Raw genomic sequence first — 24,342 nt, forward strand, 5'->3', positions numbered from 1 at the left:
CCCTGCACTTGCATAATTCAAAACTATAGGGATGGATAGACAGACAGACAGACAGACAGACAGACACTGTCTGCAGGCATGGCAACAAATAAATGTGACTACTTTTCAGCAGCCGCCCACTGGAATAAGTGCATGTCTTTCAGTTAATTCAGAGCAAAATTGCTCCCTTCTTTCCCTTCCTTTTAAAAGCCAGAGAAATTAAGCATCACTTTTAAGGAAATAACACCAGGACATTCCAGCAGGATTAGGGTATGCAGGCATCATGGCCAAAGAAGTCCGCATTTGCCATTTTCCCCAGAGCAAATGTAATTCGGCTGCTTATAGACGTGTAAGCACCACCCCAGGCTGGAACACAAAGCGTTGAGCATAAAAAGGGATCTGGCTCCGCTGCAGCTGAGCCCTGCATGGGCAGGGACCCACCAAGCCCCCGCATCTCGGCAGGTGCAGCTGGTGATGGAAAGGCCTGAAATGTCCCAGGAGTATAAACCTGTCATGACCACAGCCAGCTTTATATACATATATATATGTATATGCATATACATCTGTGTCTGTGCATGTATCGATATGCATATATATATATCTTCCAACACAGAATCATAGACTATTATATATATCCATATATAATTATCCTATATTATATTATAATATATTATAATTATATTATATATAAGGGATGTATTATATTACATTAATTATATTAATTATATTGTATTATATATAAGGAACATATTACATTACATTACATTATGTTATATTAATTATCATACTATATTATCTACAAGGGATCCACAAAGATCATCACAGAAGGAGCTATGAATGATGAGCTCAGGAAGTCCAGCAATGATGCTCTTACCCTGCCATAATGGCCCAGAGTTTCCTCTGACACCCCCAGATGGCAAAACCTCACAGGTTTCCCACCCAAGGCTCAGCCCACCAGCACTGAATCCATTTATCCCAATTCCAGCAAGGGCCGTAAGCAGGTTTTGAGCACCAATTACCTCCCCAAAGTGGCATGGTCTTTTCTTTTGGACACAGGTAGAGGTTTGGGTGCGGGCCCTCGGGCGGCTGGCAATGGCGCAGTGCCCGTGCACTGGAGGGCTGGGAGAAGGGGTCAAAACCTGCCGTCCCCTCCTTCTTCACCCCCATTTCCCTCTCCCTGACCCCTCACCTGGTCACTCTCGTACAGGGCCTGGAGCGGGCTGCGACCGGCCTTCCCCTGCCAGGCCGTCCTCATGGCCCCGTCTTCTGCAGCTGGAAAAGGAGCGAGAAAAATCAGAGGGGTCGGGGGCTGCTTCCTTCAACCCCTCTTTTGATGCCCAACCTGGTGGTGGGGGCCGTATCGGGATGCGGCGATGTAACCCACACAGAGATGAACCCATTTGGCTCTGGGGAAAGATGCTCAGCTACAGGGGAAGGTGATGAAGATGAGCCAATGAGCCTTTTTTTTTTCTCCATCACTGATACTGTTTTTCCATTGTCACTTCTAACTTTTAGCCAACCTGAATGGAGCAAATCCAATCTGTTTAATTCAGAACCCGTTCTCAAATGCTAACAAGATGTTAAGTGGACTGCAGAGTCTTCACAGGCTGGATTTTAGTCAAAAGAAAGGGCTGATTTACATGAAATTAAAAACCACAGCCACCAGCACAAAATTTATGTGGTATGGGACTTTTCACTAATAATAATGATTGTCCCTCCCCCTTATTTTTCAACAGAGTACACAGTTAGGGTGCAAAAGGTCCAGAGAACCTTTAAACAAATGAAAGGCCATACATAAAGATAGCAGCTTGTTATGATTTCAAGAGCAACTGGGAAAAGCTGACCCCATGTGCACGCGGGAAGTGCCGCAGCATGCCGGCTGCACTGGCCGGGGCACGCCGGGCTGGGAGTCTGCATTTCCAGGCTCAGTCACACAGTAATTAACAGGCAACTCGGTGACAAGTTTCACCCAGTTTTAAGGTGTTATTTGCTATTTTTGATTTTTGCCCCCATCCAACCAGTGACTTCCCCTTGAGCAGCTGAAGATGCAGATGGCCACCTAAGCATCCTCGCTGCCGCCCCGCAGAGCGGCTGCTCTGATGCCGGAGGGCTATCTATGACAGCAGGTATCTTCTTCGTGTGCTTATATTTTGTCCAAATGAGAACCGCCCCAAAGTCACCTAGGTATAAGCTCAACATTACTCTTTCTTTGGGCTGTAACGGGGGAAATGCCTGGCCGGCCTCACAAGATTTCATCACCGGCACATGGTCGCTTGCGTGTGCATGGGATGCGCCACTTCCCGTGGCACTGTACGGTGACTCAACGAGGTGCCGCTTCTTCCTCAGCGCCCTGCACCAGTTACCCCACAGGAGGGGGAAAGGGCATCTCTGCTAACGAGAGATAAGCACAAGACCCAATGTTCGCAGCACTGGGCTGGGACATTTGTCCCAGCAGGTCCCAGTTCACATTTTCCAGCTCAGCTATCTGCAAGCAGAAGGGAGCGAGATCAACCCTGAAAGCTGTGCTCGCCGCGCCTCCAGGCTGCCAGCAAAGGGCACTGAACTCCAGTCCCTTTCCCTGCTGGGGCCGACAAACTCCTGTTAGTTACTGGTGTGACTCCGCTGAGGGCTGCCTGCAAGCGTCCCACACCGCAGGCACTGGGCCTGCGTTTAGCAAAAGCAACCTGGGGGCGGTGGTTTTTGAGGTTCACACGTGCATCACCCAGAGGCTTTTTCACAGGAGACATAAAATAAGCCCAGGATGGTTCAGGCTGACCTAAAGCTGCTGGAAACACGTTATATGGGGTTACAGAAAAAAAAAAGGAAAAAAAAAAAAAGCAGGCTTGCTGCTCCCATGCCGCTGGAGGAGCCCGGCAGTGCTGAGCACACATGGCATCTCAACAGCTTCTGCTCTCCCTGCCCAGGGCTGTTGCCAACCCCTTCGGAGCAGCGGGCGGCCCGCCGGCAGCTGGCACACGGCTCAGCCGCAGGGCGTCTCCTCGCTCAGATCCGTCTGTGCTGCACGCGGCGTCCCAAGGAGAAAGGCAAACTGTGCACGGCTCGGCACGGCACCGTGTTGCCCTCCTCGTCCTTGCTGCTCAGCCCCAGCTGGAACACAAAGCCCTCTTCCCCTGCTGCTCTGTCCCAACCAGCTCATCGTGCAATCCCATCCCGTAGTGCCTCCCCATCCTGTCCCCTACCTGCTGTCCCCATCCTGTCTGTCACCACCCAGCCCGACAGGCAATGGCTCGCCTTAGAGCTCCAGGGATCCGCAGCTGGCTGGGCTGCACGGCTAGAGAGGAAACCTAGCGTGTAAGTGGGAGCTTGGGGAAAGGCTCGGCTCGGTCTGTGCCTGTTTCTTCTATCAGGTTTGGGATGCAGCCTGGGCTGCGAGGAGGAGGGATGAAGGGGACAGATACAAATGGCCCGTACGTGTCCTTTTTCTTCCATTCATTTATGCTGAGATGGAGTCAGCCACCCCATGCCCTGCACTGCTGGCTTACCCATCTTTGGGATGCTCCTGGGACTCCAAGCAGTTTGGGAAGGCCAAGGAGTACTGAAATATATGGCAGTGTTGAGGTGGGAGGATCATCAGAGCAAATTAATAGTTCGTGCTGCATTTTGGCACCACGGCCCTGAGTACAGCAGGATCTTCCATCACGGGGGAGCTGCCAAGATCTTTGCACGCTGGCTTGCCTCCTGACTTTATAGCTTGTTATGAGGTTCCCAGATTCCCCCACATGCGATGGCAATCCTCAGAAATTTAGCATCACCATAATTGCATCCGTAAGCAGGGATCAGGGATGTCAGTTAGCCAAGGTATATCCAGTTTCTAAAGGGGAGAAAATGTCACTCCCTGGCGACACCAGGATCACCGCTTGGGTAACAAATATGAAGACAGTGTATGTCCCTCATCCAAATCAAAATGTTTCTCACTGAGACAGGCAGAAGGGACTACCACATTCGCCCTTTGCATGCTCAAGGCATGGGAGTAGCAGTGATGTAGAGCAAGGGAGGGAAAGCCCCGTGCTAAAGCAGTTACATTGACCCGAAATCACTGAATGAGAAGAGCCTGAAAAGCTGCTCAGGCACATTTTGGAGCCTCCTGTACTACAAATGCTTTCAGTCTTTCATTCGGAGCTTGGAAAGACAACACGCTCCCTCCCTCCTTCCCTCTGCAGCCCAGAGTTTTGTGCTAGCCCATCGAAACCAAAGCGATTCTCTTGCAGCGGTGTGACATCAACACCGCAGCGGGATCTAGGCTTCAAATGACTTGCCAGCTCTCTTTGGAAAAGCGAATGGATTTTAAAGCTGTGACTATTTAGGTGTACAAGCTGATTATGAAGACAGTCACTCATGTGTGAGGTGAGGGAAAGACTGGCTCATGCCCATCCCAGGCTTCTGGAAGCACTAGCGAAGGAATTTGCTGCTTTGGCTGCAGAGACTTTTAATTACGGAAGGAGGTTCTCGGCGACCACAAACAGCAAATCCAGGGCCTGGATTTAAGATTTTGGCGAGGAGACAGGATTCAGGCAGCGACAAGCCTGCTCCTCTGACATCAGCATTACCAAAGCTCTAGGAAAGGGCCTGAAGGAAGGAAAACGGTTGAAAATGTGGGCACAAAGCTGGAGAGGGGAATAAAATGCAAGATGGCAGTTACTGAGTGCAGCTTACACCCATGCAAGCCGAGCTGTCAATAAAATAAGCAGTTTCTGTAGATTGAGCATATGTGGTAGATAGTCACCCAGATACAAGTAAAGCATGAGATATGACCTGCCACAGGAAATAAGTACTTCTTCTAGAGAAGTTTAAAAGGGGAACTGTAAGGGACATGAGCAGCTGGAAAACAAGCGGTGCTTAAAGGGAAATATTCAGCAGAAGGTGGATATCCAGCAAAACATCTCTAAGATTGACTTTGGGATCGATACTTCAGGAATGAGCCTGACATAAAAACAGAACGATACCGATGATGGACAAAGCACGGAGAATGGCTGCCATGGCAGGGAAAGACTGAAAGACCAAACAGGGAAATTGAAGCTTTGTCCTGGACCAGGGGAGCAAGAAATACAACAGAATTTAATTTCACCATGCTGGAATTTAGCAGTTTCTGCTACTTGGCTGCTGGAAGTGGCAGGAGGTCCCAGATGCATTAGTTCAGGGCTATCAATTGCCAGTGTGACAGTGATAAAAAAAGCAAATGAATTCCTGAAACGTATCAAGTGAGGTATTTGCCACAGGAGGAAAAAAAAATAGAAGGAGCATGAATACCATTATCCACAGCATCGTCGACCTTCACTTGCAGCACTGACAGCTCTGCTCCCCTGGGACCAAGGCAGCTGCGGAGCTGCGGAGAAGGGCAGCGAGGTGACCGGGCTGTCCCCTGGCAGCCAGCAGGGGCTGGGATGCGATGCTGCCCTGGGAGAGCACCAATGGAGAGGGACAGGAGGTGTTTCAGGTGCGGGACACCTTGATGCCCACCTGCTCAGGAGCCAAACGGCACGAATAGGAGGTTTGGAAACCCCGGGGTGGTGGGATTCTGCATGGGAGGAATCGCAGCTCCTTTTGGGGTGGAGGATGAGCTTTTAGGGATTTTGCAGGCTGGGCCCTGGAGCCACAAGGAGCCAAAAGCTCCATTCGTCGTCTCCAATCCAAGATGTTGGAGAAGAGTGAAATCTGCAGATGTGGTGATCTCTGGCCCGGAGGAGTGAGGAGTGAGCACACGTGCCTGCACGTGAGCACGCACCCAAGAGGCCCCAAAGAGTTAAACCTGGCCCTGCCACTATCGCCCCGCTCTGTCGCACAGCCCCAGCTTCGCTTCCTGTTGTGTCTATGCAAAACCTAAAAAAAGAGAAAAAATAATTGTGCTGCCTGGCCACCCGAAATGATCAGTCTGGGTGTTAATTACAGCCTGCAGCTCCCCGCGGGGAAGCGGGAAAGGCGTGTGTTTGTGCTGCACGGAGCTCTTGGGGCAGCCTTTTTTATACCACGGGGAAACAACACCCAGAGCTCCACAGCTTGAAGGGATCAGCTTAAAACCACTTGCTTCAAGTCATGCTGCCAGTCATTGGAAGAGCCAAAAATTAGGAGCTGGGTCTCCCTGTGTGGAGCTTTGCTGTTTCTGACCCCTCGCTGGCACGTGACACGATGGGGCAGAGCAGGACCCCACTGCAACCCTACCGTCTGATTTAAGACAGGACATCGAGACTGCATTATTCAAAGCCAAATCCTAGCTGCGTCCACTGACTGCTGAATCTGTCCAATTTTCGATTTTAACGTCCAAGAGGAAAAAAGAAAAAAAAAGTGAGAGAGGATGAAAATAGAGCTTGGCATCAGCAGTGGTAGATCCAGCAGTCTGAGCCCTGTTTTCCCTCCCAGTTTGATACCAAAGCCTGGGACACACAGCCTGTCTGAAGATGGACCAGGGCACAGAGGCCAAGAAATCACACGTGGAAGCAGCAGCCGAGCCCCTGGACAGCGGCCCATGGTCTGTGCAAAGAGCCCTGGCTGGAAGGATCAGAGCTATTGGAGCCAACAGGGCTGCAAAGAAGCAAAGCTTAGTTCTAGGAAGCTCTGGCCTTTATATTTGGGCTTGTACTGATGGAGAACACATTTTCTCTATTTTCCCCTAAGCACAAAGGCTGACTGTTGTTTTGTGCTTTTACTTATTTATTTTTTTCTTTTCTCAAAACGATGGTGATCTTAAACACCAAAATCCCAAATAAAGCTCCAGACCCACTGACCTGATGAAGGTTATAACCACTGATGGAGACGATGACCAACCAAGTGACCCTCTGCCTTCGTGCGTGCTGCATTCAGCTGTGAAGTGCGGCCGTTCTGGTGCTCACATCCTTCTGCACCTTCAGAGCTAAGGGAGCACCTCTGGGAATTAAAACCCAAACCATTCCAATTTTTATTCTTACAGGGAGGTTTTGGATTGGGAACACCGATTTTTGGCTTCAGCAAAGAGGCTGAATCCAATCTGCTCAGCTGTCTGTGACCACTCAGTTTTACTGCAGCTAAAAAGCTAGGGATGTAGACAACGGAGGCTGAATTAAATAAAACACTAGAGAAGGAAGGAAAAGAAATCTAACAGAGTCACATGTCTGACTTGTTTAAACGCACCCTTCAACAGTGTGAATTCAGACACAACCACCTCTGCTAGTGTCACAGCTGGGCTTCATCCATGCCTTCGCCCCCAGGACCAGCTCATCAGCTTGCTGAGCCTCCCCAAAAACCTTAAGTCTGCTTGAGCATCTTCTCTGTTGAGGCTGAGGAGCCCACACGCCCCCGCCCCCCCATCACACTGCTGTCACATAGATGATACCTCCAGCAGGCTACATGGGCCCCTGTCTCTCATCATCTTGCTGCATCACTGGAAAAATGTGCATTCCCATGGCTCCCCAGGGAAAGGGGAACATCCCAAATACTCTGGATTTGGGGCACAAGACTTGAGGACACCGGACAGGAAACCTGGGGTGGATGGCGAATGCCAGAGACCTGGCTGAGGATGCGCAGGAGCATGGCAGATGTGGGCCATCATTTGTTCCCATCAGCACGGGACGAGCAAGCGACCCTCCTGCGCTGGCAGTCGCGTGGATGTGTGCCACCGGTGCCCCCCTGATGCACCCCATGCAGCGTGGCCATGGGCAGGTCCCATATAGCCCGGTGTATAACTCGCCCTGCCCTCTGTGCTGTGGGACAGCCTCGGGGAAGGCTGCCTGGCTCCGCATGGCTCTGCCAGGGCAGAGGCCTAGCAGCAGCCGCCTGGCAGAGGCGTCTGTCTGGGCTCGCTCCTTAGGGAACGGGAATAATCATCCTTCTCCATCAGGCCTCTCCTGCCAGCTCCCCTCCCGTTTCCTGCAGCAGGGTGACAGCCGGCACGCCCAGCAGAGCAGGGCCTTCCCCTCGCTTGCTGCAGAGCATTTCCAGACATTACAGCAAAGCCAAGGGGCAGGATGCCACCGGGCTGAATATTTAGGACGGCTGGTGCAGCCTCTGAAAGCCTGGCGTAGGCTGCCCAGGCCCCACAGCTGCCTGCACCAGGTCCCAGATAACACCTATCCCTGTTGGGATGCTCAGTGGGAGAATTAGGAACAGGACCTCCAAGGGGAGCCCAACACCTGTAGTTGGTTGTACCCCTGCATAGGTCCTGGAGCAAGTCCCTCCCCAACAGCCAGCATATCAGAAGGGCTGGATTGAAGTCACCTTTGTGGTCCTGCCTCCTTCAGCAGGTCAACAGTCAGGCGCATCCCTGCGCCCCACAAAGCCACCATGTGGTTTGATGGCATCCCTCCGCGCCCCCAGCTGAGCCACAGCCCCCTGGTGCTGAGCACGGAGCCTCCGCTGAGCTGAGGTTCAACGGTCAGTCTGAAACCACCGACTGCTGCCCTGAGTTTGTACAAGGCGCTTCCCCACAGCACCCATATGACACGGTGGGCTTGAAAACATCGACCTGCTTGCTGTGTGGCTGAGCAACAGCTTATTGCAAATTCGGGATCAGCTGGTGCAAAATACCCTCATTTCAAGGTCCTGCTGAATAAACCTAGTATGGGATTGTGTGCAGAGCCACGCCAGTAAGGGCAGCCCAGCCTCCTAGGACCACTCACCATGGAAGGAGAAGTTTGGAAGATGCCCCAAGTGGAGGTTCATGTGGTCCTGATTTAAAGCTGTTTCATTCATCAAAAATGAAACCAACCGAGTGACTTGGCTGGATCAGACAGAACCGAATCCCAGCAGCGTGGGGATGCTTGAGAGCTTAGCTCAGGCTTTTTTACCACTGCTACGCATTTTCTACCATCCCCCCCCCAGCCCTTTTGAAAGAGCCAAACCAAATATTTAACCCCCCCCTTCTCCCCTCGCCTCCCAGCACTTAGAAACTGCAAGAGGGCTGAACAGAGATTTGTTGCAAGGAGGTTACCCGCACAGCCAAGGGAAAAACCACCAATAAAAGCAGATTGGAGGAAAACAGCTCGGAGGCAAACCTGAGCGGGACAAGACAGGACGTGCACGTGAGGAGGTTTACACAGACAACAGCCTGCGTCCAACAGGCACGATGAGGTGCGGCAGGGAAAGACAAATCTCCTCTCCCATCAGCTCCAGCGAATAAACCTCCCCATGTTCCCATGAGGGTAAAGGTTTTGCAGCACCAGATGCACCTAAAAATGATGTTTTGGCCATAAAATATCATTCCAGGGAAAGATGAGGGAAGGGTGCAGGGGTCCACTTGCAATGGTCCTCCGTCTTCCTCCTCCCCAGCAGCCAGCTAAAACACGCACCACCCCTGTGGAGCTGATGGAGAGGTCCCAATAAACCCTACAACTTCCCCTTTTTCCCCAAATGACACCTTCAGCTTTTTGCAAAGCTACCTAAGGTCAACTCCAAGCAGCCACAGGAGGCTTTTGAAGGGCAATGGCACGCCCTGTCCCCAGCAGCCATCTTCAGCCCACGTCTCTGCTGACGCCCCAGCATCTGAAAGTGCCCCAGCACCTTCCAGACAGGCTCCTTACAAGAGTTACCATGGGCAGTGACTCCTGAAGTGATGCTTGCCACTCCTGAGGCCACCTCGGGAGCTGCCCAGATGAACCAACCTCCTAGAAAAGAGGGAAAGGCGCTTTTTGCACTGTTACTAGGTGTGCATGATGTCCAAGATGTTTTCCTTTGGGAAGGAGACGGAAGGAAGTGTTGAGAGTTCAGCCTGCTCTAGTCTGCAGGATTTAACCACTGCAGCCGGGACCTGGCATCTCCCTGGCACTAATGACAGCCTCCCTCCAGCCAAGAAACACACTGTGAAGTGTTTTACATGGGATAATTTGACAGACAGCGCCGACTTTAACAGGAAAAATCAGTCACTCTCCTAGGGACATGCCCGGCTGGCTGGAGGGCAAGAGAGAGGCACGAGGGGGTGTGATACCCCCAGGCAATGTTAACTCAGGACACGGAGGGAGGTCCTAAGTGATTCCCTATGAAAAGAGATGGATGGGAGAAGCCACGCACAGCGGTGAACACACGTCCTGCTCTTCTTCCAGCCAGCCAGGGACCGGCTGAGCCTGCCAGCAGCTGCGTGCGGTGACCATCTGGGGGTGGATTGCATGGCCTCAGGGAGCTGAAGCAGGTCCAAAAGCCCAAGCACACCTGCCTCCACCTATGCCCGTGATCCGTGATGTCTGCATGCACATTAATGCCACCAGGACTAAATGCCACCAGACCTCAGGGGACATGGACTTTCACAGGGAAATGCCTCAGCCCGGCCTCCGCAGTGCTGTGGCAACCTTTGTAGGGGTGGCAATGCCACATTGCCGAGGAAGGACGGCATGTGCCTCCTGAACAGCCCTGCAGCTGGCCTGACCCCCTCCCAGTGGCAGCCTGCTGGTGGCTGTCCCCTTGTCACCTTCGGCCACCCTTCAGTGGTTGATCTTCTGGCTCAGACGTGGCTCGTGATGGGAGGCGATGGGACGTGACACCAGGCATCCCTGGTCGGGACTGGTCGCCTGGTGTACGTGTGATGGTTCGTTCATTAGGGTGACAAGAGCTTGCCCAGTGTCCCCTCTCCCGTGCCCCGGTGACTGTGGTCTCCAGCTGGAGAACAATCAGAGAAGGAACGAAAAGTAAGCAGGGAGTCTGAATTAGGGCGCTGCTTTTCAACGGGTTCAACGGGACTAACACAATCCTAACAAGAGGGACCAGAGCCCAACGCTCAGCACTATTTGGATTTCCTCTGCAGTTAGCGCTGGGGCTGAGACACAACAGCATCAACGGGTGTGCAGCCAACGCTGTCCTCCGTCTGGGAGCCGTGGCTGCTCAGGCAGCCGCCACAAAAGCAGCGGGGAGATCTGAGGGGGTGTCAGCAGATGCCGGTGTTTTTAAAGCTGCTGCAAAAAAGAACATAAAATTCCTGATACGAGGTTGGGTTTGAAACTTGCTGTGCAGGAAGACTTCTACTGCACATCATATATGCTGGGCAGGAGAATAATTATGCTCTGTTTGTGTGTTTTCCCTTTTTTTCCCCTAACAGAAGGCCCAGCCTTTAACAACCAACTGCCTGGAGGTGACTCCCGAAAAGGCTTCAGCCAGTTGCCTCCTGTTTGGGCAGCACTGGCCGTACCCAGGGCCACTGGTTCCAGCAGTGAATGTCATTCAGGGACCTGGCTGCTGGAGATGCTTTATAAACACCTGAGCATCACTGTCGACGCTCAGGATCCCAGGAGGTTTAGTTAGCATTGCCACTAGGAAGACAACTTTACAGCTGCATACAGAAGCTCCTTGTTTTCTATAAAGCCTCATGAAAGTGCTTTCCTCTCTTGACTCCTGCTCTGTTGTGCAGATTACTTTGCTTTTATGTTTCTGAAGGTAATTTGCCTTCATTTCTCGCTGAAGGTACCACTTGGATCGTCACAGCATCACCAGCTGCACCCAGGCACTGGGGCTGGCACAGCTGGCGCTTGGCTGCGCGGCTCTCTCCTCTTTGGAGACAGCGATGTCTCAAGCTCTGTTTTTCGAGGAAGGCTTTCTTATTCCGACTTAGTCAACTTGAGTCAAGGATCAGCCAGGGAAATGCTAATCAAGCGATGGAAAAGGGCGACAGCTATAGGATTAGCTCACAATAAATCACGCCGAGAAGGAAAGAAGGAATCCAGCTGCTACAAGCAACCTGCCAAATGCCACACTGTCGTCAGCAGGGCTCAGAGCAGGACCAGAGCCAGCAGCGGCTGGTCTGGACGCTCTGTCCCGTTCAGCAGTTCCTCCTGAACCACGTGTCCCCTCGGTGGCAGCAGGAGGCTCGGGTCACCTGGTTCCAGGCTGAGGCAGATGTCAGCTAGGTTCAGGAGGAGGATCCCGGGCACTGGAGGCAGGGGGATGTATTTCACTGGGGCGATGTGCCTAGCTCTCCACTGTCACAAGGAATGCAATTGACATCCTGATAGGAAACACAAAATGAACAGCATCCAGGAGGAATACGGCCTACGTGCACAAATAAAATATCTGTACATAAGCACCACACAAGCCTCTGTTTTCAAATGGTTAATTCCTCCTACAAGCCAAGCTAGAAGCTTTCCAAGAGCAATTTCTCTTCCCCATTATGCCTGTTGCTCTCCTGGCCCCGGCTGGCTGCTTGCACGTATGATGCAAGCCCGAACTGCCAGCTTTTCCATTCCTCGTCAATAAAGCCTCTTTCCAGGCCGCTGCTCGGCAGGAATTGCAGCAGAAGAGCTTGAGCTGGCAGTGCCAAGGCAGAGATCCCTGCTGGGACATGCAGGGGCTGGCTGGCAGCTGGCAGGGGTCTGGGTGCAGGGTGCCCCGGGCCAGGCTGGACGTGCTTAAAACCTGCCCGCAGGTAGGTCTGGTTTGGGCAAACATGGCTTATGCCCTCTGCACACAGGCTTCCTACAAGTAAACAAGAAAAAGGAAGCCTCTCTAACGTCGCATGGCTCAGCAACTTGCCTGCTGCATGCGTTTCAAGATGTCTTGTCAGCTCTGCGCATCTGGAATTGATGAAGAGCTCAACAAGCACTTGGAAAAAAATGCGCACTCAGCAAATGCTTCCCATTGCACCACCTTGTGCACGGCCACTCCCGTCCCGGCTCTGCTCTGCGTGCTTGGCAGAAGCAGCTGAGGATCTGTGCCCTGTGAGCACTGTCCTGACAGTGCGACGCTGACCTGTGAAAATCACTGCCACGAGGTATGGAGCAAGATGCACAGGCTTCACAACATGTATAAGAGGTGCATGAGCTTGCAGAGCAGGACAGGAGCTAATTATGGGCTGCTGCAGGATAGGGAGAAGTGTCTCTAGTGTGTAACTTCTCACCCTGTGATGAAAAGCTCCTTGTGCCCATTTCTGCTGCATTTAGTAGTGGGCATTGCCCGAGGCCACCGGAGAACCAGCCTATTTAATAGGGGATGCAAACATTTCCAGTGTCACTGCAGCACTGAGACACAACAGATCCATCATCACTGGCAGCAACTTGTCCGGGGGGCCGGTGGATCTATTTCCCTGTTGCCAGCCAGGCCCTGAGAGTGGCTGTTAGCAGCAGGTGCTCTGGAGACATCTCTTTCCTTTATGCAGGGTGTGAGCAAGGTCTAATGGAGACCTCAGGAGGAAGAGAACTGGTAGTCTTGCACCTCCACCCATCCACCAGCAGTTCATGGGCAATCGAAGCACAACTCCTCTGGAGTCCGGCCAGTCTTGTTTCAGCCTCATGGTGCCTGCGTCTGCCGGCCCTATTAAGCTAAAGGGAAATCAATCTCTTCAGTGCTGCCAGGAGCAAAGTTGGAAATGACCCAGCTGTGAATACGCCACCACTGCACCCTTGCCAGAAGGAACGGGCCGGCTCTGCAGATGTTTGCAGGACTGAACTTGCCACCTTCCCATGCCACGGAGAAACGTGACCATGTGAATCCACCCCCATGGCCAGGGGAGGGGGAGAAAACAGGACAGAAAACAGGAATTCCCAAGGAGCTTCTGACCTCCAATTAGTTTGTGCTAATTTCCCAGCTCCCTGCCTTGAAGGAAGCCCTCCGGAGCCCCAGAGATACCCACGCCCAGCGGATCCAAACAAACAGCACCTTTGAACCTCGTGTCAACACTGCCCTCCTTGCTGCAAGGTCACTACCCCATGGCAGCAAAGCAACATCTGGCTGGATCAGGTTTCATGTCGGTGACAAATCCCCACAAAAAGCCCCGTGCTCCCACAGACACTGCTCCACGGATGGCTCCAGCCCACCGCCGCTGCTCCCCCCCGCAGAAGGGCTAGAATTGCCAGGAGATGGAGGCCTGTTAGACAGTGGCACTTCCCAGGAGAAGAATAAGCTGTTGTGACACGAGGACTTGTGGCCGAGGTGTCCCTTTGTGCACAGAGATGGGATGGGGCCTGTGGGGCACGCCATGCCCTGTGTGCTGCCATGCAGGGCCCAGACTTCAGCCAGAACATGGCTGCCGTGCGCTCGCACCACAGGGAGAGCTGCCAAGTCGTTTATCTGCCACTTCAGCCACCACAGAGACAGTGCCGCCTTCAAAAGAGACTTTCCAGGGAGAAAGCAGCTTCCAATCCAGCTGAATAATGCTCCAAGGGACGCTTTGAAAATTAAGTCCCGTTCTGAAGAACCTGGCTCTCATCGGCATCAGGCGCTTCTTCAGCACGGCTGCGCTCAGCCGCGGTTTGTGTACGTGGTCATGTACGTAACACAGCCGTCCCAGTATGACACCCGCCAGGGCGGTGTGGTTTGCAGCATCTCCTAGCTGCAGAAACGGCTTCATGACGGGACACCTGCCCCCAGGGCTCGGTGCCGGCCAAGCAGTGCTGCAGGGAACCTGAAGGCATTTCTCCTTCGTTGCCCCAGGCCATTGGGGATGGTAACTGATAAGGTAGAGGGAAGGTAGAGGAAAGAGGGAGGCAAATAGAGTCTGAAGGAGCCAGGCTGGGCTCTCCACAGTGCTGGGAATGGTTGTAGAGCTGTAGCTGTAGTAAGCTCTTGCCACTGCATGGAAAAGGACCGGAGCCTGCAACTGGGACAGCACAAGGAGGCAGACACTGAGCCCACAAGCTTTGCACCCTCTAAACCAAGTTCTCAGCCATTTTAAATGCTGAATGGTGATTTTCACTTCAGCGCAGAACTGCTGAAGGATGTGGGTTGTGTGGCCATGCTTTCCTGTACGGGGAGACGGTGCTGAGCCACCTCCGCTGCGGATGTAGCTGCTGAACGAGGGTGTCAGACCTGCAGCAGCAGCAACTGGCTGGGAGAGAAACTGCTTTGTTCTCCCAGGAAATACCGACTCCCATCGATCCCCGCCCAAAAATGTACAACAGTTTTATCTAATCAGAGCTCATCCAAGTATGAGGAGCTCCGGGGCTCAATGGGAAAAGCAGAAGCAGCCAGGCCAGCCAGCCCCTTCCTCTGCCCCGCTGCTGCAGCTCCCCTCGGGCTGGCTCCAGGCTGGGCACCTCCCTGCCCTGCAGCCCAAGGAAGGCTGGCCCCAGGACAGCTTGGAGAAATCTGCTCAGGGCCATCCCAGCAAGCTCGAGGGACATGGGTTTGTGCGATTCGAGCAGAGTTTGAATTCCTTCCCCGAGGCAAGGACGATCTTGTCTAGCTAGAAACAAAATTCAGGCTTGTGCAGATTTTTGTCTGCGAGTCTTCATAAGTTCAGAGCTGGAAAGTGCTACGAGGCAGGGAGCTTCAGGAAGCGTGTTCACCCAGCTGCCCCTGTAAGAGCTGCTGCAGAAGGCCAGGTGAAGACAAAACCTGCCTGGGAGAGCTGCGGCCCTTGTACTAACCTGTCCCCAGCAAACCAGCAGAAAGACATCCCCAAATCCACGTCCTGCCAAGCTTCATGGGTCAGCTTCAAGCCAGATCTCCGATAGGGTGGCCGGGATCCAAACCCCGGGCCTGCGCTCGCCCAGCCTTTCCCCAACTTTTCATAGAAAAAGGCCAGTTTTTAGGCAGCCGCCCAGGGCGAGTCACAGCAATGCCTGGGGCTGGCGCTGAGACGTATTTGCCGACTGCAGGGGAGCGTGTGCACGAGGCAGGGCAATGTGTTTGCCTTTTGCAATCGCTGTCCTGTCTGCGGGGCTCAGGCCATCGGTCGGACAAAAAAGCACACTCCAGGGCAACACTGGGCTCTGCCAGTCAGCCCGGTGAGAGAAGCAGGGATTCTGGGGCTGTTACATGGCGGGGTGACCAGGTTCATCTGGCTACGAGGTCTCCTTGGCTTGGGGACCAGGCGCTGGTGGCTGCTGAAACCAACTGCGCTGCCTCCATAGATGTCCCAGCGTCACTGCAGCCCCCGTTTGCCGGCTGGCTGGCTCTCCAAGCCTCTGGACAGCACAGGGCTCACTGTGCACTTGGCACCAGGGAAGGTCAGGTATTGCTTCTGCGTGGATCCGAAATGCACAAATCCACTTCTCACAGCATGTCCTTTGGCTCCCCTCTCCTTCCCTGTTCTCATACAGGCTGCGTGCTCTCTCAGAGCATCACGCTCTCCTTCCAACACAATAAACATAGCATTAGCTTTGCTCCCTGGCTCATTAAAACTATGAGAGAAACAAAACCAAACCATATGCCCGAGTGCTACCTCCTACGCTGGGAGATCTCCGTGAAGAACATGCAGGAAGAGGAGTTTATCCAAGCAGTGGCCACCCAGCTCCTGAGGATGCAGAGCCACTCTTTATTCCACCTTTGCCCATGCTGGGCTTTGGTTGAGCCTGAGATTTTGGCTTCGCAGGGTGGGGCAAAGGCAATTGGGAAAAGGAGAACGGGGCTGCAGAAGGGATGTTTGGGAGTTGATCCCTGTTTATCAGAGCTCTACAAGTGCATAGTTTGCTGGAATTGCAAGGAGTGCAAACCTGCAGCAGAGAGAAAACTGGGCTGGTCAGAGCAAACCTTGACAGCCAGCAATGAAACAAGGATCCCAGCATCTGGAGACGAGTGTCTGGAAAAGGGGACATGCACTGGGCAGCACCATGCGTGGGGTGCATGCGAAGTCAGGACCTAGACATGGCAATGTTCACCCCGGGCCTTTTAGGCCACCAGAGCTGCTGTATGAGATGCCCCCTCCCTCCCAGACCTCTAACTGCCTTTTAACAGGGGAAGTCTGGGGCATTCACCCAGCTGTGTCTCAAAGCCTGGATGTGTAACGTTCCCTGCTTGGCCCCACAGAGGTATTTGGGGAGTTAAGCTCTTCTTTGGGTACTCAGCTCCGAGGGGGAGTAATGGGAGTTAAGCACCTAATGCCTTTGTAGTTTCTTGGCTTCTAGCAAGCCCTGGGAAAGCCAGCTGTGTTTGCACTGGGATTAAGATGGAAGGCTTGTCATGCTCTCCATTCAGACACTGTCGGGGAAGCGGCTAAAGAAAGAAAACCCAGCGAGCAGCAAGCCCCAGTACCCAGGGAGAGCTGCTCCCTGCAGGACTGGGGCTGCCCAGCCACTGGTGTCAGCAGCAATCCCTTCCCAGCATCAGTTCTGGGCACCACACGAGTGCTCATCTCCCACCTCGGACCTGACTGAGGATCACCAGAAGGTCCCACCTGCACCAACACGGAACGAGGTCCTCCTGCTCCCAGAAGCTGCTTCTGCACAGACCTATTTGCAGGATCAATGGGAGCGGGAACGAAGCACAAGGTGCAGGTGCAGGGTGCTCCTGGAGAGTGGCAGTGGGGCCAGGATGCCAACGGGATGCGGGGCCAGCGAGGACTGCAGAGCCATCAAGGCATGAACCTCTCCTGCAGGCACAGAGTTAACTCCCGGCACGCCAAGCGCCCTCCTTCCCCTTCCCAAACCTCTCGCACGTATCAGAGATTCTCAGGAAACTGTACAGAGCCAAGACGGACGAGAAAAAACATTCCTCATGGAAGGGCTGGTGCTCGGGAGCAGATGGGCTTCATTACTGCTCTGCTTCCAGCACTGGACTGGGCTGATTTTTCCACCATCAGGGGTCATGGCTACAGCACTCCCCATCTTCAATCGTGGCAGACCCGGGGACCTTCCAGCCCGCGTTGCCCAACGCTGCTGCTGACAAACGCCCTGCACTTTGAGCGCTGCGTCCATGCACCGGCTGCCTCACAGGAACCTGAGCCCGGCAAAACTGCCCCACGACGAAAGCAAACGAAACAGAAACACAGCAGAAAAACCAACGCGATCTCAGAGGGCTTCTTAGATTTCACACCCCTGCCCACGCTTGCAGTGGTGGCCGGCGCGCAGGCAGCGCAGCCCTGCTTATTGGGCGGGCGCCCACCCCTGACTTTGGCCATGCCTGAATTTCAGCCTCAAAATACTTTTAAACAATGGGGAGGAACTGAGGTCTAAAATAGGCTCTTTCCTGTTCTAAAAAAAAAATCCCTGGTTTGAAAAGCTCTGCTGATTCCTAAGTGTTTAAGTGGCTCCGTTCTGGCTAGGTGCATTTGTAGGCTCCGGCACCAGCGCTCTGCAGGACCCCAGGCAAATCGCCTGTAATCTGTGCCCTGAAGGGACAAATCTGTAGGCGGAAGGACAGGGCTGACTGACAGCTCGCACGAGCAACCACTCATCTTGGATGCATGGCTCGGAAAACGTGAAAGGCCAGATCTGCAAGGATCAGAAGGCCCAGATCTCGGAGGCAGAACTCAGTGGCTGTTAAAACCAGACACCTTCTGGCCCAGAAAAGCCATTCGGTGGTCACTTCAGGAAAGCCAGGCCTGGCTGACATGACCAAAGCCCCACAAAGCCAGCTCCCAGTGCAGGCGATGCCTGGGCTGGTAGCTGTCTGCCAGGCAGAGCTGAAAGGCCTCAAGTCTCCCCAGTTCCCAGTGCTCCCAGCTTCGGCATTATTTCACGTACCACTGTTAACGCTGCCGTTTGGTGCAGAGCCATCCCACGTGCACGTGCCCCTAGGAGTTCCTCTTGCCACGTGCTTCATTGTTTGGTTTGGCAGGAGCAACCTGCGATGCTCAGTTGGGTGCCTCAGTGGATGCAGGAGTGGACCAGATGGAGAGAGGGGCCTTGGTGCTTCCCTGCTCCCGCACCTTTCTGGTTCCTCATCGAAAGGTTGGAGTGATATCACGGCATTGGTGCTACTACGATTGTGGTGTCTCGTTACGCAGGAGTCATCTCAGAAGCTGAGTAAGGCTAACCCGCAAAGCCCCGTGAAGTCCCACAACTCATGCTGACAGCAGGACGAGAAAGAACAAGGAGTGCAGAAGCCAGCGTTAAGCAAGTGCTGCTAAAAAGAAGAAACAACAGCTGGATGCTGCAGTCGGACAGAACCAGAGAAGAAATAAAGCCACACTGAGGAGATTTTTTCCTTCTTTCTTGCTGGAGAAGGTGATTCAGCACTGGAACGAGCTAGGAACAACAGGAAGCGGGGAGCTCCCCATCCTGCAGGCTGCTGCTGGGCGAGGTCTGCCTGCGATGTCCCCCATCACCTCCAGCACGCACAAGCCACTGTACCTGACAGACCAAGCACCAGGTAAGAACAGAACAGCTGGAGCTCTTACGCATGGATCTCCTGGGGGCAGACTGAATGATCTCAGCCTCCCTCTTTGCCTCAGTGCAGTTCCCTCAGACCAGCAGCGACCAAAGCTTTGGTGCAGACAAGGATCAGCAGCCTCCTGCAGTTACCACGGTCTAGACGTTCTACAACTGGAGTTAGATGAAAGGATGGTCAGAGATCCATCCCCACTACTTGTTACCACCTCCTCTATGCAGAAAACATATGGCATGCATGGCCACCGCTAACGATACACCATCCCTGGAGGAGACAGCAGAGGAAAATCAACTCAGAAGAGGGACGGCAATAGTGCCAGGTGGGATCTCCTGGATGGCTGCGGGCTGACACCAGCACAACCAAGTCCCTCTGAGGGACCACACCGTGCCCAGCACCACGCTGAGACCGCACGAGGTTTGCCCAGGAATGGACCAGACCTGCCCACACCACCAGTCCAGGAGGAGCCTGGAGATGCCAGAAGACGACTGCTGCGGTTGAACCCCGTAACTACCCATTGTGGCGGTGCTTGTGAACTCCACCTGACAGCGTGCTCGGCACCAGCTTAATATTTCCCTGCAGTGCAGATATCCTGCCCTTGGCCACGTCTGTGAGCCTGGAGTGCAGCAGCCGAAGGCCAACAGGACAGACGGGTCACCACCGACCCCAAAGCCAACGGGGGACAGACCGTGGGCTGCCTCCAGGAGGTCCAGCGGGGGACTCTGCTGCTGACTCCAGTACAAACAGCCCAGCACCAAAATAACTGGCTCAGCGGCTATTTAGGAGCAGAGTTATTTCAGCACACGCTGGTGTGTGGGTGTTCCTGGTGCAGAACAAGACAGCCTTATTCCAGCACAGCCGCTGATTCAGTGCAAACCGCTCTGTGCGCACAACTGCGCGGATGGAATTAGAAGTGGGAAGTGCAAATGGAGTTAATTCCTGCTCCCCGAAATGAGTCCTTAGTCTCACCTCCCGGACTTAAAGGCTTCTGTTTATACCATCTTTGCTCCCATGTTGTACGCCTTGTCCTGGTCGCAGGATGGTTTCAACTCTCCGTGCTGTTAGCAAGGATTAATTCAGCACGTTACTTGAAATGGAGCATGGGCAGCGCAGGAAAGGCAACCTGCTGAATCCTGCAAAAGGTGGAGAAAAGGATTGGCCGCTCCAGAGGGGAGCTCGAAGCACTGCTGCCTTTCCTAGCATTTTTCTTCATTATTATATAGAAACCAAATGACACCAGGCAACCAAGAACTCCAAATAACCTCAAGGCAACCATCACTTTAAAGATGACTTTTTTGCCTGCAAATTGTTTACTTATTATTGTAACTAGCAAGTTCTAAAATTCAAGTAATTGGCTCAGTTTGCTTTCCCTTGGGCTAAAAGAAAAAGAAGCAATTTTTAGCTTATGTCTTTTCAGTATTTGGTAACGACCTTTCCTCTGCTAGTGTGAATTTTTCACAGAACTGAAGAGGGAAAATACTGTAATCTGAAAAATAACAAGGGAAAGAAATGGCATAAAAGTGTAGGCTGGGCTCCGGGAAACAGTTACGTGGCAAGAAAATAACCAGATTTTAGAGAACATGAATATCGCTTTAATTCACCTCTTTTGTGAACCTTATGGGACCAGTGTGCAAAGGGTGTTCACCATCACAAACAGCCTCCAACGAGTCAAGCACCACTAGTTTGCACCAGTTTGGGATGCCTGCGCCAGTCCCATCACCACCAGCAGGACCCTTAAAAAAATGCCCCTTGTCCTATAGCAAGGAAATCGTTTTGCAGCCTAGTGAGGGCATTCCCCAAAGCCTCAGCTGACCAGCCTGCGGCCAGCGCCTCTAAAGGGAGCGCTCCAGAGAGGAAATCCCCCAAACCTGTCGGGAGATGCCATCGCCCTTGCTGTCACCTGGTTTGCTCTGACCCGGTGGGAACCCCGTACGAAACTGCGTGGGGACCACGCAAGGCGTTCAAGTTGAGGAAGCACAGCAAGTTCTGCTGACTCAGACCCGCAGAAGTCTCCTTTTGAACGCCAGGCTCCCAGAAGAGCCACGTTACCCGGTCAAACACTGTCAAATAGAAAGTGCCTCCAGCGTCCAACACAGTCCCCTCTGTTCGGAGCAGTGGAGGCTGGAGCCGGTTCGGTGCTGCACTGCTCGCTGAATATTCCTGGCATTAAAATAAGACGGCACAGATTGCTTCTTTAAAAAAAAAGTTACTGAGGAATAAAATACTGAGCGTGGTCCTCTGGGATTACTGACTTCATTTGATAAACTTCACAAGCTATCCTAGGAACAACAAATGCTCGCCGAAACCTAACTCCTCTTCAATCTTACTCAGCAAACAAGTTAAGCTTTTTTTTTTTTTATGTTTAGGATAAAAACACATTAAAGTGATGGAGCAGCCCCTTTAAAAGGAAAATCGCATTTCATGTAGTCCACGCCGATAACATTCCACTAACATTTCAGTCAAATCAGTCTTCCCAATTTCCAGAACTAACTTTAAAGGCCCCATTGATGGATTGCTGCTGTAATCAAGAAAACATTAGTGCATTGTTACAACGACAGGAATTACCCAATAACGCCTCTTAGGAAAGAGGAGCTGATTTCCCCAGAAGAGCAGGGAAATAACGAACCCTCCCAGCACAAAGCAGTTCATATTTTACTTCTGCCCTTACCGCATCGTTCCCCGGCACGGGAGACAGTTCAACGGGAGGAGCCCGGATCCCCGGCTGCGGGGTGCGTATGGGGGGGGGGATACGGGGGTATATATGGGGGTCCCCCCCCCCCCATTGAAAGCCACCGACCCCCGCAGCGAACCCACCTGGCTTGAGGCTGCTCTGCAAGTAGAAGGCGCCCAGCACCAGCGAGCCGAGGCAGGCGGCCAGCGCCAGCCGCCGGGGCGCCCGGCTCCTCCGCATCCCTCCGCGGCGGCTCGGCGGAGCCGCTCAGCCCCCGGGCCCCCGGTGAGCCCCCGGCGAGCCCCGCACCGCCGCCCGCTCGCCCCGTCCCGTCCCGTCCCGCTGCTCCGCCCCGCTCCGCGGCCGCGGCCGGGGCCGCCTCGCCCCGCCGCCAGCGGCAGGAAGTGCGAGCGGGGCCGCCCCGCCGGGGGAAGGGGGAGCTGCGCCCCCCGGCACGGAGCCCCGGGGCTGCCGAGGTCCTCTCGGGGGTGGGGAAGGAGTCACTGACGTGCTGGCGAGGCTGGGGGGAGAGAGGGGGGCTGGTGGCTGCTGGCAGCGGGTTCAGTAAGCATCGAAAAGTTTTGGGGACTTGAAACATGCTTCTTTTTTTGTGCGGTTAAAATCTCTCTTTTTTTTTTTTTTGTGCACTTGAAATACATCCTTTTTTTTGTGTGTGTGTATGTGTGTGGACTTAAATATACCTTTTTTGTGGACTTAAAATATACCTTTTTTGTGTGGGCTTAAAATATACCTTTTTTTTGTGGACTCAAAATATATATTTTTTTGTACATTTAAAAAATATCTCTTTTTCTGCATTTAAAATAAACTTTTTGTGGATGTAAAATCTCTCTTTTTTTTTTTTTTTGGACTTAAAATATACCTCTTTTATTTATTTATTTATTTATTTTCATTGGGTAATCCCTCCTCCCACAGACTTTAACTGAAAGCAGTAAGGCTTGTAAGTAATGTTAATGCAAGCAATAAAGCTATATAGGAGGGAACATCCTTTCTCCTGATCTGTGATTTTTTAAGGCAGGAGTGCAAAGCTCCCGGTTTGCCTAGGAGGATGTGGAATTGAACTCAAGCTCTGAGATCCTGAATTATAAGTTGTGGCTAGTTCTGCCTGCACTGGAGATGCCCCGTTTCTCCCTCCCTGGGCCCCAGCAGTGACAGGAGAACAGCTGAGGCGTGCAGCAGTTTTCAGCACTGAGCCTGGCTCTCTCTGCTTTGCCAGGTTAATTGGAAGAACCAAGAAATGGGTATTTGCTGGAGACTGGCAGCGGCTCCTTCCCTGCCAGCCTGTGGACCCCCTACCGAAGGGTCAGCCTGCTCCCCACTCACACTGTGCCTCACACCCTGGGCTCAGACCGTGGCTAGAGCTATTTACCACTGTAACAGCAATACTGATGGTCCATAATAATGGCCAAAAGCTACTAATCACGCCATGTGGATGAAAATTATTTGTTAATGCATCTGACTAGCGGGCGAAAAGGCGGTGCTTTTTGCCTGCAGAAAGATGCTGTGCCTTTGGTGCAGTGCATGCTCCATTCCCCCCCTGCTCATTAGCAGCGCTCGTTACTGTCTTCTCAGCAGGTTTTCTCCAAATGCCTTGCTGTTTCCCATGCTCTTGGTGCCACTGAGTGAGATTAACCCCAAGCTCTGGTCTGATAACCATGCTGAATAGAAAGTTAACAGCAGCTAGTGTGAGCTGGAAACCCAGGAATTTGTTGAACTCCTCCCCAGGTCCTGGTTTTCAGACTACTGTGAAAAGGAGCCCTTCTTGGGCATATTTTGCTTTTGCACTCAAATTCTGGAGCCTGAATGCCACGAAAATAGTTTACTCTGGCCTCACGCTGGTGAGACCTCCATCTGCTGGTGGCCAGGCTCTGGTGCACACTGCCCTTGCTGCCAGGGCCCCCACATCCGACCAGGCCTGCAAGGGTTTGGGCAGATGCCCGAGGAATTACACTGTGATGGTCTTCTTACCTTATCTGCACCATCCTTTTCATAACTGGGACCCACTACATTTTGCCACAAAAGATGAGCAGGGGTCCCGGTTCTGTTACATTTGTGTGTTAACCAGGAAAGGCCAGTTCTGCTCATATCGCCATGCTGGGACACTTTCTCAAGCAGTTCACTGATTTTCCACCGTCTCCTATAGTCCTTTTCATCAGCAGAATGTGGGTTTTCAAATATTATTTCATCAAAACACCAGTGTTTAAGTCCACTTGGCACCAGTTTACAACAGCTGTCATTTGAAGCAGCAGAGAATCACGCTGGGGTGGACCTTTCACCATTAAGAGTAACTGTAGTAACTTTGAAGGCTCAATACATACGAGAAATAGGGTGGATGAAAGGTAGAATTTACATTAAATACCTCTGCGAAAGTAACAGGAGAGTTAAATGTAGATATAATAAAATGAGAGGCTTGGTGAATCTTTAAAATCTATGGTCAGATTTGGCCAGTTGTTCATACAAAGTAATTCTGATGCCTTGAGGAATCTTCTTGGTCTTAGGGGGACAGGGCAGGGAGTAAGCAATCAATCCCAAAGACACTGTACACCCTGGGGAATCCCCCTGATTTGGGGGGTGTGACAGCGTACAGTCCCTAGAGCTAAGCAGGTTCATACAGCTTGTCAGAAGAAAGAAGAGAAAAAGAAGTAAGGATTAGGATAGCGCAAATAGCATCTGGTCCTGAGTAATTACGATTGTAACCTTGCTAATTCCATAGCTTGCTGACCTTT

The 24,342-nt window shown here is 52.7% G+C and overlaps 1 protein-coding gene across 4 annotated transcripts in view; it reads right to left on the minus strand.

Annotated features, from left to right (window-relative positions):
* Positions 1 to 24,342, minus strand: part of CHST13 (carbohydrate sulfotransferase 13) — a 53,368-nt gene that overhangs the window by 2,594 nt on the left and 26,432 nt on the right. For 3 of the 4 annotated variants that reach the window (XM_080605952.1, XM_080605955.1, XM_080605953.1), the window contains one exon: positions 1,169 to 1,251. In XM_080605952.1, coding sequence (XP_080462078.1) covers positions 1,169 to 1,251 — 83 coding nt within the window. Of the gene's footprint in view, positions 1 to 1,168; positions 1,252 to 21,741; positions 21,949 to 24,342 lie in introns of those variants that run through there. The other variant, XM_080605954.1, reaches the window with a different exon arrangement.

The sequence above is a fragment of the Anser brachyrhynchus genome (genome assembly GCF_964034855.1).
Source record: "Anser brachyrhynchus genome assembly, chromosome: 10".
Classification (NCBI taxonomy): domain Eukaryota; kingdom Metazoa; phylum Chordata; class Aves; order Anseriformes; family Anatidae; genus Anser; species Anser brachyrhynchus.